At 30.5% G+C, this 18,632-nt stretch overlaps 5 protein-coding genes across 5 annotated transcripts; 2 read left to right on the forward strand and 3 right to left on the reverse strand.

Annotated features, from left to right (window-relative positions):
• The first annotated feature begins 572 nt into the window (after nucleotides 1-572).
• Nucleotides 573-1,360, forward strand: LOC145753740 (NADH dehydrogenase [ubiquinone] 1 beta subcomplex subunit 6-like). Its single transcript, XM_082570178.1, has one exon. It carries the CDS (start codon nucleotides 664-666, stop codon nucleotides 1,201-1,203), a length of 540 nt encoding a protein of 179 aa, XP_082426304.1. The 5' UTR covers nucleotides 573-663; the 3' UTR covers nucleotides 1,204-1,360.
• Nucleotides 1,361-1,878: 518 nt separating this feature from the next.
• On the reverse strand, nucleotides 1,879-5,473 carry LOC145752591 (tonsoku-like protein). The gene is made up of 2 exons (XM_082568898.1): nucleotides 1,934-5,473; nucleotides 1,879-1,890 (listed from the first exon to the last, which is right to left on the reverse strand). Exons 1-2 carry the CDS (start codon nucleotides 5,471-5,473, stop codon nucleotides 1,879-1,881), a joined length of 3,552 nt encoding a protein of 1,183 aa, XP_082425024.1.
• A 486-nt stretch (nucleotides 5,474-5,959) lies between these two features.
• LOC145753009 (uncharacterized) lies at nucleotides 5,960-7,486 on the reverse strand. Its single transcript, XM_082569387.1, has 5 exons — nucleotides 7,388-7,486; nucleotides 7,112-7,278; nucleotides 6,882-7,017; nucleotides 6,194-6,497; nucleotides 5,960-6,053 (listed from the first exon to the last, which is right to left on the reverse strand). The coding sequence occupies exons 1-5, from the start codon at nucleotides 7,455-7,457 to the stop codon at nucleotides 6,035-6,037; spliced, it is 696 nt and encodes a 231-aa protein (XP_082425513.1). The 5' UTR covers nucleotides 7,458-7,486; the 3' UTR covers nucleotides 5,960-6,034.
• A 955-nt stretch (nucleotides 7,487-8,441) lies between these two features.
• Nucleotides 8,442-13,165, forward strand: LOC145752983 (allene oxide synthase-lipoxygenase protein-like). Its single transcript, XM_082569362.1, has 14 exons — nucleotides 8,442-8,540; nucleotides 9,070-9,250; nucleotides 9,455-9,574; nucleotides 9,704-9,955; nucleotides 10,093-10,192; nucleotides 10,531-10,687; nucleotides 10,875-11,117; nucleotides 11,218-11,410; nucleotides 11,633-11,713; nucleotides 11,800-11,918; nucleotides 12,178-12,297; nucleotides 12,361-12,495; nucleotides 12,659-12,757; nucleotides 12,972-13,165. Exons 1-14 carry the CDS (start codon nucleotides 8,481-8,483, stop codon nucleotides 13,149-13,151), a joined length of 2,040 nt encoding a protein of 679 aa, XP_082425488.1. The 5' UTR covers nucleotides 8,442-8,480; the 3' UTR covers nucleotides 13,152-13,165.
• A 110-nt stretch (nucleotides 13,166-13,275) lies between these two features.
• On the reverse strand, nucleotides 13,276-16,599 carry LOC145752989 (high-affinity choline transporter 1-like). The gene is made up of 9 exons (XM_082569368.1): nucleotides 16,395-16,599; nucleotides 15,800-15,948; nucleotides 15,506-15,626; nucleotides 15,196-15,347; nucleotides 14,924-15,070; nucleotides 14,654-14,807; nucleotides 14,197-14,429; nucleotides 13,944-14,090; nucleotides 13,276-13,852 (listed from the first exon to the last, which is right to left on the reverse strand). The coding sequence occupies exons 1-9, from the start codon at nucleotides 16,561-16,563 to the stop codon at nucleotides 13,466-13,468; spliced, it is 1,659 nt and encodes a 552-aa protein (XP_082425494.1). The 5' UTR covers nucleotides 16,564-16,599; the 3' UTR covers nucleotides 13,276-13,465.
• Between the last annotated feature and the right edge of the window lie 2,033 nt (nucleotides 16,600-18,632).

The following is an 18,632-nucleotide window of genomic DNA, read 5'->3' on the forward strand; positions in this document are numbered from 1 at the left end:
AAGTTGTGTTTTTTTAGCATTTTTTTTCTAAAAATATTGAGATGTTGGTTGCTTCTTTGAATTGGGGCATTTAAAAAAATTGTAGTTCAAGTCACCGAAAAAATTACAAAATTTTATGCATTTTTTTATATATACCTTTCTCCTCAATGTGGAAAGGTCGTCTTCACGACCCAAACATAGAGTAATATCAGTTACCCTGACCCAGTCTCAAACTGCCTTTGGCAGTTTGGAATATTATAGAATATAATTGCCGGTAATTACGCTACTAATAAAGTGCTTTCTCAGCGGGAATTTATACGGTTTAAAGCAAAGAGCGCTAAAGCATGAAATTGATGGAGATCAAACTCACGACCTTATTTAGTTTGACGTGTTCTGACAATTGAACCACGCTGCCGTGACTTTTTGATATTATTTTATAGTTCAACCATTTCTTAAGTAAAGTTCGATATCTATAGGGAAATAACAAACTATATCTTTGTACATTTAAAATTTTAATAAATGAGAACAAACTAGAATTTCAGGCAATTGCATTTAATGAAGCGTGGAGGAAACTTAGATGCCTATGACTAGGGTCAAGGGGTTAAGACAAAACTGAGGTTATTTACATGCAAAAAAACTGTTTTTGGTTTTGTTTTTTTCTGCAGTTTTGTTACTTAGTTAATCATGTCTAAGTTTGTCGAGGCCGAGGGCCTTCGTAGCGACTTAGACAGACTAGCTGAAATACGATCTAAAGGCGAAAGGCTGAATATGTTGGACGAGCAACGACTACGGGATCACCAACTCCGAAGACTTCGACGTCTGTGGCTCAAGGATCAATGTCTTACAGAACGTGAACCTTTGTTACCACCCAAAAAGTACAACTTATTGTCAAGTTTTCGTGAAAAAGAGGCCAACTTCTGGAGCAGGCAGTTCAAAAGAAAAGATATTGTGGATTATTTTTACGCTGGAAAAGATTATAGAGAAATTCCAAAGTTGTTTCTATTCAAGGTGCAGAGAGCAATAAGGTTGGCTTTTGTAGGGCTCTTACCAGCAATTCCAATAGTTTATTACTTAAAGCACATGAATAAAGAGCGTGATATTCCAAATGCATGTATTATGGAAAGAGGTCCAGTCTACCCCGGCGAAGAAACTATTTCTGGAAAAATATCGGAAATTTATTTGGATCCTAACACGGCAACTTATAAGAAGAGAACCGAAAATTAATTTCAAAATTTCTGACTTTATTTATTGATATCTCAAAATTTTATTGTGTATGATATAAACTGATATAAATTAATTAGTATTTAATTTGGTTACAAATTTGACTAAAAGTTCTTTTCTTAAATGTGTTCTAAAATGATATATTTGTGTGTTTCTTAGATATTCTGAATTAAAATTTTGTAATTTAAAAAAACATTGAATACTTCCACAAAAGATGGATTAGCAATTGGAAAAATGTAGTTGAACAAAAATACTCAACCAAAAATCCTTTTGGTAATGTCGAATTATGAAGTGTATCACAGATAATAGGTAAGTAATAAATATTCATTTTGTTTTTAAAATAAAATAATTGTATATATTTTTATTAAACAGGGTTCAACAACCTTTTGCTGCAACATGCCAATGCATTTCTGAGTGAAGAGAAAACATGTTGTATTTAGTAATCGATTTATATTGTTTTGCAATTTTAAAGATAATTACAGTTAAATAAACAATATTGCTTTTTATATTTTTAAGATACAGAAAAGCAACCAAACATTTAATATAACCATTTAGTGCTACAGTACGGCAATTGGTTTACAAATAATTTTAAATCAGATAATGTCAGATTATTATTTGATATATTTATTTGTTCGAAATAATTGGAAGATAAAGTAAATTGGTTTAAATGATCAGCAGTTAAACTGTTTTCTTCTATACCCAAATAATGGATAACAGTTTCGCTTGTTATTACAAATTCATGGATAGCATTTAAAAGTTTTGAGTTGGTATTTTTATTTGACACTGCACCAATGTTTATATGTTTTATAACTTCACGATTAAGAAGTTTAAACCATAATTGTATACCTTGCCAACCAAATAAATTGTCAGAAATATCCAATATTTCTAAATGATCAAATTTCGATAAAGTTGGTAATAATGTTGAATTAAAAAAGGTTAAACCGCAATGACTTATGTTTAAACTCTTCAATTTTCCACAGTTGTTTAAAATCATTGAAAGAAGTTTATTGCTGTTGTTTAAAGGATTAAATGATAAGTTAAGATGGGTTAATGTTCTAAGTATTGAACAATTTGACAAATGCGAAATAGAGTCCTCTGGTATATCAGTTAGTCCCATATTTAACTCATTTAGAATTGAATCTGTTTTTATACAGTTGCTTATTGCTGTACAAAAAGCTTTTAAACCTTCAAGACCAATCCTATTCCCATATAAAATAACTTTTTGTATGTCTTGCAAACCTATAATACTAAACAATGGTTTAAGGTGAAGATCGTAGGTAAATATGTTTTTAATTTCAAGGGTTTTTGTGCATTCACAATCTTGGCATGCCTGCAGGACTCTTGGTATAACTAGAGAATTGCTCTTTTTACATGCATTTGTATACATTTCAGAAAACTTAACAACATGCCAGTTATTAACTTTCCCTATCACCATATCATTATTGGACAAAACATCAACGATTAAATCTTCATCTGACAATAAACAATCATCAGTTGTATACAAGGACAAATTAGGCTGCCTTGATTTGACCTTTTCATATTTTGATGCTGCTCTAAGTGTTAATTCACCGATCGTTTCACCTTTATTCGTCACAGCAACCATAAAGGTAATCTCTTCTATTTTTACTTTTAATCTGAAAGTTGTATTTGCAGGTTGTGTTATTATCTGGGTTGTAATGGGAGTTGGCATTATTGGTTTGGTCTTAGTTGTTTCAACATCATTCTCAACATAAAAATCATCATTGAAGCATTCAAGATCAATAACCTCACTTGATGTACTGCAATAATCTGTTATTTTTGAACTTCTACGTTTTTTAGTACTTTGTTTAGTTGTAGATTGACTAACCTTTTTGTCTTGGACGCGCTGTTTTTTGATTGGCTGAGAAATGTCATCTTCAATTGGAATTAACCAATCATTTACAGGGTTTTGATCCTCCGGAATCAAGGCAGTGTTTGATCTACGCTTAACTGCAGGGCTGCGAACATTTTGAGTTTCATCGATATTTGATCTAGCAGTTGAACCTCCTAAACTTGCAATAGAGTGTTTGTACTCCAAAACATCATCTGATAATGAATTATGACTTTTATAATCTATAAGTGAATTTTTATTTCGATTTTCCTTAACCCGACTTGTTAAAGTTGGTAAAACTGGTTCGTCTAAATTGGGAATATCAGAAAAATCATGATCATTTTTTTCTTCAAGTAATTCTTGTTCAAATACACCAATTTCAGGTGTGTCTTGTTGTTTAAATGACGATTTAAGCCGCTCACATAACGTTGTGTAATTTTGTTTACTTTCTAAATCCATGTCATCATCATGTAAGCGATAAAAATTCTTTAAAGAGGATAAAACTGTAGCTCCTTGTGAGCTTGCGATGTTAGGGTTAGCACCTTTGTCCAATAAGAAATTAACAATCTCAAAATGGCCGTTGGTTGCAGCATCATTAATCGGAGTTATAGACTGACATAGATCACCACCCCTGTCATTCACCCTCGCTCCTTTGTTAACAAGTAGTTTAATAATATCGAAGTGCCCATAATTACAAGCTTCATGTAATGGGGTCCAACCACAATAATCTCTGGGACTCAATTCATGACCCTGGGTTATTAAAGATTCAGCCTTTTTTAAATCCCCTTCAATACAAGCTCTATGCAGCAATGTTTCACCTTTATCATTTTTCTTGTTAAGTTTTGGGTTGCGTCTTGAGCCCCTTTGAACATTGTCTTCGGGTTTTTCTTCAATCTCAAAGTTCTCTAATTCTTGTTGAAGTAAAAGTTCAATATCATCCTCCATTGGGCAACTATTCTCACATAATTCTTCTTCATCATCTTCACTGTCTTCTGCCAGCACACCAAGCTCATTTTCAAGATTGTTAATCTTTTCTCTAGTCGCAGAAATCTCTTCTTTGCTGGATAGGTTTCGCGATTGTGCGGAGTTAAATACAGATAAGGTTTTTAATTGCAGGCGCTTATCATTTGCATCGGTTGCACATTCAATTGCATTTTTGTAAGCACTTTCTATTTCATTAAAACTTTCACCCGATTTCTCATAACAAGCAGCAATATAAGACCAAGTTTTAGAGCATTCTGCCTTATCTTCTGTAACTTCCAGTTCCTTAAAATGATAATCTTTGGATTCTTTGTACTCCCCAATATCAAATAAGGTTGTGGCTATTGAAAAATATACAGAGCGTTTTTGTTTTTCATTTAACGTGTCTGCATCAAAATTACTCATTAAATTTTCTTGATGTTTATAATGTTCTACAGCAAGGCTGAAACATTGTAGCTTACATAATATATCTGCCATTGTTTCATGCATACGGAATTCCATATATTTGTCGGTAATGAGTTTTATTTGTTCCTGCAATTGACATAGTTTTATAATTAATTTAAGTTGTTCTTCAATTACACCACGATCCTGTTTGTTTTTCATTTTAAAAGCCCTTAAAAAACAGGATTTTGCACCTTGGGTATTGCCCATTAATAAATCAACTTGTCCTTGTAATATTAAGGCTTCGATAATTGATTTTTTGTTGTTAATCTTTTCTGCTAATGATAAAGCTGATTGACAGTTGCGAAGTGCACTGGTGTATTGTTTTTGTTCTAAATTGACACTGGTAATTACATAATAGGCAAGGAATAAGTCCTCTTTAAAGTTGTGTTTTTGTGAAAGGTAAATTGCTTTTTGAAAGTAGGTTTCGCTTTTAGATCTTTCTTCGTTTGAAGCAGAAATTCCTGAAAGTTGGTGATGACATAAACCTAGGTTTATAAGACTTCGAATTTTCATCTCATAAGTTTCTCTTTCTTGAACTTTTCCTTTAATCATTTCCGTCAGTTTTAAGCTTTTATTTAAAAACTCAATCGATTTAATTAAAGTTTGTTTAATTTGAATATGATCTTCAATTGTTCTAGAATAATCTAGGAATGTTTTACCGAGTGATGTAGTTGCTCTTTGCAGTTCAACATCATCATTTTCAGCCAAATCTAAATACTTGTAGTGATGTTTTAATGCATTTGTATAATTATCCATCGCACCATAAACGTCACCTATTTTTCTATTTGCAACAGCTTGGCCAATTTTATCATTAAGAGCTTTACATAACGCAAGCTCTTTTTGATGCATTGATAAAGCTTCTTCGTATTCACCTAGTTGTAAATATTCATTGCCAAGGGCATTGCAATACTCGGATTCTTCTTTAAGATTATTTTTCTCGTGAGCACGGGCAGAGAGTTTTAAAAATCGTTTAATTTCTTTATGGTGAAAAGATTCCATTTTGTGTTAGGAACACAATCAATCATAAAATCAAGTTAATTTAAAGAAAAATTATCTAAATCGTTACCTAGAAAAAGATGGTTGGATAATTGTATTTTAAAAAAACAGATAGTAAACTATATCATTTTGATCTTTATGTCTGCTCATAGTTGTAATTTTACTATCAATTCTCATTGAAAAATATGTTTTTTTCAGTATATACCTATTTACTTTGTTAAGTTTATGATCGTACTGATCGAAACTATATTTTAGATTTGGCGGCAACCAAGGCCGGGAAAGTCCCTTGGTTGAAATTGGTTAATGTCGGTAGACTGCTATAACTATGTCTAAATTTATCGCCTATCTTTTTGAGATTAAAAGTTAAAAAATGATAAAAACAAATGCAAATTTTGACTTTTCGATTTTTATTTTCTATATACATTTCAACCCAAATTTAGTTATTAAAATGCAAAACTGATAAATACAATTATATCGAGGTTACATTTATTTAAAATGTTTTTTTTTCTGAAAGTTTGATTAATTACTGGGATTTGTTTTTTGTTGATCAAGTTAGGTTTTCATTTAAGGTGTTGGAAATTTTCTGAAAAAAGAAAATTTTGTTAAATCTGTTTACTAAAGTTAAAAAAAGCTATAGCGTAAAGGTCAACCTTGCTTTTTATTAATTTATTTTTTTACTATCTTTAAAAACTATCACCACACATTTAAATAAAAAAAACTTACTTTTCCCAGACTGTGTTTAATCTGTAAACATTGTTTGCCCAAGGACCACCTTTTCCACCTGGGTTACATGACGAGGAAGGTCCATATTTCTTGTAAGTATTCACAGCATATCTTGATCCAGCACACCATCCACCATCCTGTATAGCAATAACCTTATAACTCCTTGCTAACGCAGCCCTTGCACATTTCTCGATGGCGTTTGCACGAGTTTGGTAGTTGCCATCTAAAATACTGTCAAGTCCTTCCAAAGTACGAACAGCGCGGTTGCTTATGTCTGTCCAGCAACCCAACGACTGCAGAGTTACTGTTAATAACAAAATTGAATTCTTAAAATCAAAATTAAACTGTTAATAACAAAATTAAACTGTTAGAAACAAAATTAAACTGTTAATATAAAAATTAAAGTGTTAGGAACAAAGTTAAACTGTAAATAAAAAAGTTGAATTGTTAGGAACAAAAATAAACTGCGAGGAACAAAATTAAACTGTTATTTGCAAAATATTGGTTAAAAATGGCTAAGTATATTACAGTGTGTTTAAGCAATTTAAACAGATAAATAAAAATAAAAATTATGTTTTAAAAAAATATTTCGAAAAGAATGACAACTAAATGTAAAGCAAATTTAACAGTTGAATTAAAAATTTAAATAAAAGCGTTTGTTGGTTTAATAAAATTATTTAAAAAATACCTTTAGCTAAATACGTGAGCTCGTAGACTTGATTTGCATAAGGACCGCCCTTTCCATCAGAAGAGCATTTAGACGATTTTCCATATTGTTCGTAAGTTGATTCTGCCGCTACTGAACTAGCACACCAACCCCCGTGCTAGCAAGTTTTAAAGGTAATTTAATAACGTAAAATGCAAGGTTAATAACGATTATGTCTATTTTTATTAAAAATTTTAGGAATTTAACTTTACCTGGATCGCAAAAACTTCGTAACCGTTTGTATTTGAAACTCGCGCACATTTCAAAATAGAGTTTGCCCTGGATTGGTAAGAACCGTCTAAGATTGGACTCGAACCCTCAAGCGTCGGTATAGCTCTTGTTGATTTGTCATTCCAACATCCCAAGTTGTTATATCTTGCTGTAAAGTACAACGTAAAGCTTTTATCCTAACGTAAAGTAAAAATACCTGTGCAATTTTTTTAGAATATTAAAAGAATGTTGCTTTATCTTTCAAATCTTACACTTACCATAGTAAATTGTTTGACAATTCACGTATACGAATTGCAGCAAAAAGAGAAAACAAACTAAAAACTTCATTTTCAACTTACAAGTAAGGTAAAATAAGAAGTAAATACCATATAAACATTTTTACTTAAATCGGTTTCATTTTAAAGGAATAGCTGACCTATTTTAGGTTGTTTGGGCGTCTTAAGTACAAACAAATACAACAAAAAATATGTCAAACGTTTTAGAAATCTAGGATTTTAGAAATCTATTTTAGATTGTTTTTTTGGGCGTCTTAGTTGTGCTGAAACAAATAAAACAAAAACTATGTCAAACATTTTAGAAATCTAGGTTAAAAAACAAGCAGAAAATTTAAATTTAAAATTTTTAAAACTTTTTTTTTTTACGGTACGCAGTTTAGAATTATAATATTTATCTTCATATTATTATGATCTTCCATTTCAACACATAGTTTGATTGTCGTTATTATCATTCTCCAATGCTATATAAGCTGTTAAAATGGAAAATTAATCATATTTTTTACGATAAGCGAAAGTGAATCAATTTAATAAACATAAAAAAAATACTTTTTAAAAAAATATTAATGTGTACATCATTACAAAAACAAGAGGTCAAAAGAGTTATAATAGTAACCGAAAAACACACAATACCATTAAGAGAAAAATGTGTTAAAATTTTAATTCTGATTTTTATTGAATATATATCGTTATAAATAAGTTGACAAATTAATGACATCCGCCTAGAAAAATACCGCAACTTAAATCATAAAATTGTTTTGTTTATACCGGATACAATATCAATTTTTTATTCCGAAACTTTGCAATATTAAAGACACGTTTTAAGTAAGTGTAAACACATAACGCATGCACAAGAGAAATTTCGTTGATGTTAAGAATAGTTTTGCATCAGAAAATTTAAATTTTAAGTAGATACAAATTAAAATTTTTAGGTAATGCTTATAATTACTGCTTCACAATAGCCACAAGCTAATACAAATTTTACAAAAATATTCGAAATTCCTACTTGTATTTTAGGTAGTAATCATATGATTAACATTAAATATAATTTATTTTGTTAAAAAGGTAAATTATCAAAATGGGAAATGCTCTAGCTACACCGGGAGAGGGAGAAGTAAAATATAAGATTGTATCGAAGGTAGTTTATATATCGCGAACTTTTTGTTTATTGAAATTGTAATTAAGTTATGCCAATATATATGTACTTTTCTGAAGGTTTTACACTAAGTTCATTTGATATAAGATAATGAAGTTGCTGGAATTAAAATGTCTAAATTTTTGCAAAAAACTTAATCTAAAAACAATACGAATAGAACATTTACAGACAGCGTGGTGTAGTGGTAAGAACACTTGCTACATCACCATAAGGTCATGGGTTTAACCCCCACTGCTTCCATGCTGTAGCGCCCTTGAGTAAAGCGCTATAAACGATATAAACTTCTGCTGAGCAAGCACTTAATTAGCAGCATTATTACCGGGAAAATATAATCTATATAATATCCCAAACTGCTAAAGACAATTCGAGACTGCGGGTCAGAGTAAATGATGTTACTCTATGTTTAGGTCACGCATTTGACCTTCCCATATAGGGGACAAAGATATATCCAAAAGAACATATGGTGAAGTTCGAATTTGTTTTGCTGAAAATTTATTCATTGATATAACAGACATCCAACTACAGCATCGATGCGGGGACCAACGACACAATCTCAATTCGATTTTCAGGGAACAACAAAACTACTGATTGGCTTATCTTGGACGAATTAGGAGACGATTTTCAAAACGGGGCAAGAGATACTTTCGATGTAGTGGCTCTTGACGTTGGAATACCAACCATATTGGAAATAAGTAAGACTATTTTTTTTTAAATATAAGCTGAAGTTTTTATTTTTATTTTTGTTAAATTCTAAGAGTATTTAAAATTTATGTACTTTTTTGAAACCATTGTAATTGATTTTACAATTTAAATCTCCAATTTAATAGTCTTTAACTTGTGTTTTTAATTTTAAATATAATGTTTTTGTATATTATTTTGTTATCACAATTTTTTAGAGTTGGACGGTACTGATTTGTGGTATTGTAATTGGCTGACTATCAAACGTGACCAGGAAGAAGTTAGATTCTATATTTTTGATTGGGTGGAAACTCAATTAATTGTCACATCTGAATGCAGTAAGAATATAACTTTAATAATTAATCTATCACTTAATATATCCTTTAGTAACAAGTAATACAGTTTGAACTATTTTTTTTCAATTTCGTACGAAGCTAATATTAAACACATCTTCTGTTTTTGTTCAGTTCTACCGCAGCATGTAACAGACGAAAGTGTTAAGTTAGCAAGAGCGCAGGAAGTAAATGATCATCGCATCCGATTTGTTTGGATTCCAAAACAAAAACCTGGTGATCTAGCTTACGGTCTTCCACGATTTGTTAACGCTACTTCTTCGGCCGAATTGCCGAAAATTTTCCAACGTAAAACAGGAAGGACTGTCAATTTGTTGGCCATCGGCGTTGCTAATAAAATATCTGAGGTTCACGACAAATTAGTCAGTAAGTATTGCTCCAATATTGGTGTGTTAAATGTCTCATTTAAGCTAAGTATAATGTCTTACACCTTTCAAACAATAAACACTTTAAAGTGTTTTAAAAAACGTGTATGTACTATGATAATAAAAAAAAATTTTTAGACAGTGCATTTCCGTTGGTTGATCTGAACTCGTATCACGATATTTACCAAAACTTTGAACGGGAGGAAATGCATAGAAACACGCCACGCTTTTTAGACAAGTAAGCACTGTAGGATTTTAAACCAATGTTATTGTTTATAATTTTGTAATTAATTCAAAAGTTGTCGATTTGGAGTAAAATATTGTTGTAAACACATTAGGCCTACATTTTACCTTACTTTGGATTTTCTCTACCCCTTAAGCCAGTAAACTTATAAAAAATGTCAGAACATGTAAACCAAACCAATACTTTAACGTTTATTCTGTGTATTTAAATGTTTTACTTCTGCTACGTTATCACAAGTTTAATTAGTAGGTGATTTAGGCACAAAAAATAAATTTAAATATAACTTAATCGCTTTAGTACTTGCCTGGTCTAAAAATAATTTTTGATTAAAGTTGGAGAAGCGATGAGACTATGGGCTGGCAAACTTTAAATGGAATTGCCACAAATTGTTTTGAGAAGTGCACACGAATTCCGGATCACTTTAACATCTTTGACTCAGATGTTGCTGGCATTTTAAGACAAGGAAAAACATTGCAAGAAGAAATGTTGGTAAATAAACTGAAGTGTTCTTAAAATAGTAAATTTGCTAGACTCGTAGGAAAATGTTTTGATAATGTTGTAATGCAATAGTATTTGTTAAGTTTTATTCAACAATTATTTCAAAACAGCTAAAATCTAAAACAAAAATGATTTTAATTTATATTTAAAAAAAATCAATTTATTTTTGTTATTATAGAACGGACGAGTATACATCAGTGACTACTACGAGCTTTTGAAAGACATGCCTCGTTCGAACGATCTCATTTGCCCGAATTCTGTTGCTTTATTTTATGTTAATGCTGAGGACAACTTTGTACCGATCGTAATACAACTTGTACCTGGGAATAGGGAATATTTGTTTACCGCTAAGGAGGAAAACAAACTAGATTGGTTACTGGCAAAAATGTTTTACCGAATCGCTCAAGCCAATACACACGAGGTATGTTAAGTAGATTTTATATTTAAAGTATATTTGTAATTGCATAATTTTCAACACTTACTTGTATATAAATTTACTATACGAATTGTTTGGATTTTAGTGGATTTACCATTTCTTGCTGACGCATAATATCTGCGAACCATTCTCTGTGTCAGTGTTCAGATGCTTTCCGCTTTGTCATCCAGTGTTTAAAATGTTGAGGCCTCATTTACAAACTATTCCTGCTATAAACACCGATGCAAGAAACACTCTGATTACCCCTGATGCCGATGCTGCTACTGCTATGGCGATTTGTAAGTAAATAAAAGTGAAAACATTGTATTGCCAGATCTATAAGAATATTGTCAAAAAAATGTTTTTAATGTAAAAAAATGCTTGACTAAATTACTTATATTTTAATATATTTTAGGTTGTTTTTTTTAATTAAAAACATATAGGGAATATAATGAGAATTTTGCTACTTTTCAATAATATTTGAAACTTTTTATCTGTTAAAAATTTAAGCTTATTTTTAGCTGCTGCGCCCCTTGCTAAAAAATGGTACAAGACTTTGACTATTGACGAAATGATGTTGCCAAAAGCATTGAAAATGAGAGGCAAGAAAAACTACAACACTAATTTACCGTTATGACAAATAAATTGCTAATTTGTAACAGAGATTTTAAACAATAATTGTGTTTAGGTATTGATGACTTGAGCTTGCTGCCCAATTTTCATTACCGACATGATGCTCTTCGTGTATGGTCTGCAATCGAAAAATACGTTACAGGCATATTAACTTACTTTTATAAGTCAAACAAGGTAAAGATTATGATGATATATTAAGAAGCATAAAACCTTTATTTTAGCTAAGTCAGGTTGCGTTTCTAATAGTAACGAGTTTGAATCGCAATAACCATATATTTTTTGTCCTTAACAATTCGCTGCATTCAAAAGCTTTAAAGGGGAACTGAACTCATTTTTTCACCCAGACTAATAAAATTAGTATATTTTTTTAATTTTCATTTATAAAAATATATATTATTGAAGTTAAATAACAGTATAGCTATTATTTTTAAAGGATATTGTTGATGACTTTGAGTTACAAGATTGGATAAATGATACGGCCTTACAAGGATTCGGATGGCAGGATGGAGATACCAAGGGATTGCCAACAAAATTAGACACCATTGATCAATTGGTACCTTAAAATCAGTAAATTGTCAATTTAATGATTTATTTTTTAATAAATTTATTTCTCTAGATCGAAATATGTACTGGGTTAATTTTTACAAGCACTGCACAACATGCAGCAGTTAACTTTGGTCAGTTTGATACTTACAAGTTCGTACCAAACTGTCCGTTTGCTGCTAGATTACCACCACACAAGAAAGGAGAAGTAAGTCGTTGTTTTATTTAAAGTGTAGATTGAATTTAAAGTTTATTGATTGGTGTATCTGTTAAACTGTAGTCTGTTAAACTTTAAACTTAAACTTAAAAATACCTAAAAAAAAACAACAACTGATTTTAATATCATTATATATTTTGATTTTCGATTTAAGGCAACGCTTGAAAGGATTATGAACACTTTGCCGGATTTCCAGATGTCTGTAACAGCAATTTCGACCATTTCTCTACTGTCTATCTTTACGATAGACGAGGTGCTTTTATACTTCAGCTTCAATCAAATTTTTTCTTACAAATACATACTTGTTTCTTACATCTTTATTACATCTTACATTCTTACATTTATTAAATATAAATTACATTTATTTTATTACATTCTTACATCTTTATTTCTTACATCAAATTTATTTCTTACATCTTTATTTTATGTTCAGTAATAAACCAACATCAAAAACTTTTATTTTTTAGGTGTTCTTGGCCCAATTTCCCGAGAGATTTTTCCACGAAGCGGAATTGATTGAAATTCAACAATCTTTCAAGGAAGAGTTGAAAGTATTGCAAGTAGAAATCAATGCTCGAAACAAGGAGATGAATATACCCTACATATATTTAAACCCAAAAAGTATTCCAAACAGCATTGCTATTTAAACGACTTACCTATATTATTATAGTTAGTAAACACCATTTAGCGTATATTACCTATTCTTGTAAAAATACTTCTAACATATATAATCGGAACTATAACCGTTGCAAATTCTTTTTTATTTGTTTATTTCATTGCATCTTTTGTATGCATATTAAATAATAAATAAATATCTTATATGCATATTAAATAATAAGCTGAATACAGAAACAAATTAAAAAACTATTAGGTATTTATTAATAAATGTAAGTTACGTTGTTAATCTAAACATGATCATTTTGTTTGAGATGTATTTTTACATTAACGTTGTTTAACGGATTTAATCTTTAGAATTGTTTAGTTGTTTTTGCTCGCTAGGTAGCAGTATATCTCCACCATATGATACACCACGTTTTTTGATTGCGTACATATAACTACGACCACCATCAGCTAACTTACATTTAAGAAAATCGTATCGTTTGGGGATAAGACCTGCTTTGAATAAGTATTTAAACACATAAGAGAACAAGGTCAACGTAGCTAAACCAAACAACATAATAAATGTTTTTGTTGGAAATTGGGCGTTAGGATAATCGTTCCCTGGAAACTGAATAACTCCAGGAAAGTTAAGAAGTGGTTCTCCAGCTAGCACTCTTAATAAGGTAGTCAAGAAGATGGAAATAATAGATCCATAACTGTTTGGATCAAGAAATAAAACGGCAACAATCTGTAAATGGAAAGTAGCTGTGTAAACTTTTGACTGCATGTGTACATTTTTTGAGCACACAAACGCGCTACAGTTTTTAAGAGAAATTTACCTGCGGAAAACACATAATGTATAACATATCTCCTGACATTATTAATAACACATAAATTGATGGTGACAGTAATGCTAAAATAGCGCCAACAGTGGTGATTACCAACATTGCAATCCTTGTTACCCACATTAGTTCCTTATCAGAAGCCTGCAAAAACAAAAAAAAGGTATTTTCTTGTGATATCCTCGTAGAAAGTTTTTAAGTTTTCCAACAAATTAAATTTTTATTGTAAAATTTGAAATTCTAAAATTACCTTTTTTCTGATTATTGGTTTGTAGATGTTTTGAGTAAACATGCTAGAAGACGCAAGAATGGCTGAGTCTGCAGTTGACATTGCAGCCGAAGTAATTGCAGCCAACCCAATGAACCCAACAGCAGTCGGTGTTAAGTATTTAACGGCGATTGGAAATATCATATAGGCTTGGTGGTTTTCTGATGGTGTATTATTGTTAAATGTTCTGTCTATGTAGCCCGCCACTGTCCAATCTGTTATAAAAGTGTAAAAATTACGTTGTTGCAAGATAGGATTTGGTATTTTAAGCAAGATAAACAGCATACAATCTATAAAGTTAACTAGTAAATATAGTAGCAAAAATTAAAATAAAGGATATAATATGATTAGTTATGTGTATTGTCATATATATTTTAACTTATCCATTTGTTGAGGAAATTGACATTACATTTAAACCTTTGTTGAAAACATATCTTACTTGTGTTAGTTGCAGCAGCTCCAATCAAAATAGGAAGTATGCATACACCACTTAAGATTACATTGGAAACTACAGATGCGATCTGTGAGTCTCTTAAAGTTTTCATTGCAAAAACTCGCTGCATTAAACCCTGGGTAACACTAAAACCTAAAACCTGCAAATTTTTTAAAGCAGATTAAATGTTTTGTTTTATATTGAAACATCAAGTGTAGACCAAATGTCGCCTATAACCACTTATTACTTGGCAGAGTCAACTAACAAATTACTTACCATTAGCAAAAAATGGTCAATCCAATATCCTGTCTGTTGATTATACCATGTCCCAAGCCAATCCGAAGTTGTGTTGGTTAAGTTAAAACTTGATCCTACAAGGCCATAAACTGCATCATTGGTCAAAACAAAAGGTGTTATCAGTACCTTTAAATAAAAAAACTAACTTAAAACATATTGAATGAAATATTATGTTGGTAGTTTATATATTTTACAAGCGTTGTTTAACAGTTAGATAGAATCTTATAGTACATAATTAATGCACATCTTACCAGGCCAAATAATAGAAATACTAATTGTAGGACATCAGTATAAGCAACAGCATACAGGCCTCCTAGCATGGTGTACACTGCCACGAAACATGCAGAGACTGTAACAACGACTGGAGGATTTGACAAGCCGGTTATAACTGTTATACCGCCACCTTGAAAATTTATTTTAAAGTATTTTTAAGTTGTACTAAAAAATGTTATGCATTAGACCTATTAGTTATTGCTTTAAATTTGTGAAAAATGTAATAGAAAATAGATCTTAAAGTTAACGTAAATATAATATGGATTTAAATGTTAAGGTTTTACTTACTTAAGGTAATTAAAATAGCCGCTGTCCAAAAAACATCTCCAGCCAATACAATTATGTAAAAGAAAATTGTTATTTCTTTTCCCAGTTTATTTTGAATTGGGTCCAAAACTGTTACAAATCCCTGCCAATTAAGAAAAAAATGTCAAATTATTTCGCTTAGTTAAAAAAAAACAGTTTTGATGAAATAGAGTTTTTAGAAAACTTTAAGTAATTAAAGTAATGCCTAGGTGTTTCGTTTCTATTAGTTATAATATTTTTATAGCATGTTTCTATATGTAATATTTAATAAGTAACCTTATCGTAGAGCTTTGGAATAAAAATCAAGGCTGAAACTATGCTGGAGATAAGAAAAACGTAAGGCAATTGGCATTGAACTAATCCCAAGCCCGGGGTAAAAATCTCCTCAGCGATTCCAAATATTAATGGGCTTCCAATAAAAGTGGCTAAAAATTAATTTCATGAACTCAGTGAACTAGTAGCTTTAAAATATTTTTGGGTTTTTTAAACTATGTTTATTGATACCCCATAATTGGTTTGGTAAAAACGCAAAAACTTTTGGTCCGTGTCGACTTAAAATTTGTTCAACAACATTGACTCTTGGTAAACATTTAAAATGTGTTTTATATTTCTGTAAAACTATCTGAGCACCTAACATAGGATTGGCACAAATCCTTATTAATGTTGTCTGCTACGAACTTAAATTACTAATTAAGGCTATTTAACTTTTTATACCCAAAAGACAGTAACTTTTTTATGCGTTTTTGTGTGAATTTGTTTTAAATACACTTTGATATTTAACATTATTTTAAATATAAAAAGCACTTTTTGGCAATCTATAGCCCTCTTTCTTGCTTTGATTTTATGTACACCAAGTTGATAAAATACCTACCTGACATTGTTATCGTTCCAACCACGAGACCAATATCTTTATTCCCAATCATGATAGCTTTAGAGGTCTTGAGAAATTTTCTTGTTTTCCAAGACACCAGGATTCCAAATAAAAACATTGCCACAAAAAATATTGCAATCAATACCACACCTACTACGTTTAACGTCATTTTAAGTATCTATAATCTATAATACAAAGACTTTGGTTTTTCAACCAAACACAATAACATTTTTAAGTGAACATTCACTTTAAATAGTACTGAGTTTACAAGATTTTCGCTAACTATTTCTTTTTTTTGCAGGTAGTGATTTTTCAAACTGTTATCGTGTTGTTTATGCATGCATACCAAAAATGCTATCGGTGCCTATCTACCTGTTCACTAATCTAATTATACTGATAAAAAGTAATTGTTTTTAAATTGCTTTTCGTAAAAAGACATAAGGTATTTTAAAATAGCTATTTTAGTAAAACCTTTATAACAGAAAGATTTTTTTGGGTAAAATAGTTTTTGAGTAATTAAAATCTTTTTATTAATTACTATATCAAAAATAATATTTGGGACTTTATTGTTTAAAAAAAAAACTATATCTTTATTTAAAAAAAAATAATTTATTATCTTATTCGTAAATTTTTATTTAATTTTGTATCAATTTAATAAAAATTGCCACAATTTTTGGCAACTTTGGTTTGACCCGACTTTTGTAATTTATAATTTTCTTTTTAAAAATTATTTTAAATTTTCTTTTAAAAATAATAAAAATTTTTTTTATAAAATTATACATAACACGTGAGAAAAACTTGATTTAATTATTTGAATTATTAATAAAACTTGAAATTTTTTTTATTTCAATAAGTGATTTAACTTAAAAATTATTAATTAAAATTAACTTTAAAAATTACATTTTCTTATTAACATATTAAGTTACACATAAAAAGAAGCACTGAAATTACTAAATTCTTATTAAAAGTAAATTTGAATGTGTTATCAAAACCGCATAAACTATAACAAGAAAAACGTGTCTATGGATTTAATTCGAATTTAATTCGTAAAATTTCCGTCTATGTAGGTTGAAGTTTATTAAAAGAAAATAAACATTACCACAAGAAATTTTTTGGTAGTTTGCCAAATAGTACCAAGAAGAGTTAGGTAGTGTGGTATAGTGGTCATAGAATCGGACTTTGAGTAAAGAGGTTTGGAGTTCAAGCCACACTGATGCCACATTACCACGGATGGCGTTTCACGGATGGCTCCAACACGTCACAACAACACACCCTTTTTACAATAAAAATACAAAAACTCATCACCTTGAAGTGATATGGTAAAAAATATATTTTGATACGTTGTCATGCTTTCACACGACATTAAAATTTAATACACAATAAAGGAATTATATTAATTTCAAAATTCATGACAATAATATTATTTTTAAGGAGTTTCCTTGTCCGACTTGTTTTCATAGCGGTTGGGTGCGCCTCAAAGGCTAACAGAGCAAGTTTTCACGTTTAAAATACATGAGGAAATTTCTGATTCGAGGTTTAATACCCGGTAATATCAACAAGTTTTTGGTAAGCATTAAACATACCATCTTAAATGTTTTATACCAACAGGTTTTGTATGTGAAAAAACGCTCTGTTTGGACTGGGATTAATTCGAATGCGAAAATGTAACTTGATTTTCTCTTAAAATTCTGTTGAAGGTAAATTACGTCACCTACAAATTGCGTTTCATGGTTGAATAAATCAAAATTGCATTTTTTTCGTAAACAAATCATTTGGTAATGGAAACATCTAGAAATTGCAGGGCGCCTTTTCGTACGCCCAAAGCGGTTAATTACATCGTCTATTTGGCGCTTTCTATATATATATCACGAAACCATCTGCTGCCTTGTCAACAAATAACAGACCGAGTACATATTTGTGGTTTGAATGCAAACTATTTGACTGATAAAGAGACATTTTCTACAAGTGATGTCATAAATACTCTCATTAATTAGAGGGCAAGGCGACAAGCAATAAACAAACCGGAATTGGAGTGCAAACGTTGATGACTTTTGACATTTTGGGAGGTCCTGGGAACGACATTCGCCGAATTTTCTACCAGGAACGCTTGTAAAATTTTACAAGTTCGTGTTTTTGGTGAATGTTTAAATCAAAATAACAAAACAACATTTATTTTTGGAACTGTTTTTGGTGTATGTCTAACAACATGTAACCCTTTCCACATTTCGTACTGTTAAA

Source organism: Corella eumyota, chromosome 5 (genome assembly GCF_963082875.1).
Source record: "Corella eumyota chromosome 5, kaCorEumy4.1, whole genome shotgun sequence".
Taxonomy (NCBI): Eukaryota; Metazoa; Chordata; class Ascidiacea; order Phlebobranchia; family Corellidae; genus Corella; species Corella eumyota.

Coding starts and splice junctions, on each gene's coding strand:
- LOC145753740 (XM_082570178.1), top strand. CDS start 664: ATGTCTAAGTTTGTCGAGGCCGAGGGCCTTCGTAGCGACTTAGACAGA.
- LOC145752591 (XM_082568898.1), bottom strand. CDS start 5,473: ATGGAATCTTTTCACCATAAAGAAATTAAACGATTTTTAAAACTCTCT.
- LOC145753009 (XM_082569387.1), bottom strand. CDS start 7,457: ATGAAGTTTTTAGTTTGTTTTCTCTTTTTGCTGCAATTCGTATACGTG. Junction 7,018..7,111: donor ACGAAGTTTTTGCGATCCAG/GTAAAGTTAAAT, acceptor AAAACTTGCTAG/CACGGGGGTTGGTGTGCTAG. Junction 6,498..6,881: donor GCTCACGTATTTAGCTAAAG/GTATTTTTTAAA, acceptor TGTTATTAACAG/TAACTCTGCAGTCGTTGGGT.
- LOC145752983 (XM_082569362.1), top strand. CDS start 8,481: ATGGGAAATGCTCTAGCTACACCGGGAGAGGGAGAAGTAAAATATAAG. Junction 8,541..9,069: donor AATATAAGATTGTATCGAAG/GTAGTTTATATA, acceptor TTGATATAACAG/ACATCCAACTACAGCATCGA. Junction 11,118..11,217: donor CTCAAGCCAATACACACGAG/GTATGTTAAGTA, acceptor TTTGGATTTTAG/TGGATTTACCATTTCTTGCT.
- LOC145752989 (XM_082569368.1), bottom strand. CDS start 16,563: ATGACGTTAAACGTAGTAGGTGTGGTATTGATTGCAATATTTTTTGTG. Junction 14,808..14,923: donor TTGACCATTTTTTGCTAATG/GTAAGTAATTTG, acceptor AAAAATTTGCAG/GTTTTAGGTTTTAGTGTTAC. Junction 14,091..14,196: donor AACCAATAATCAGAAAAAAG/GTAATTTTAGAA, acceptor TTGTTTTTGCAG/GCTTCTGATAAGGAACTAAT.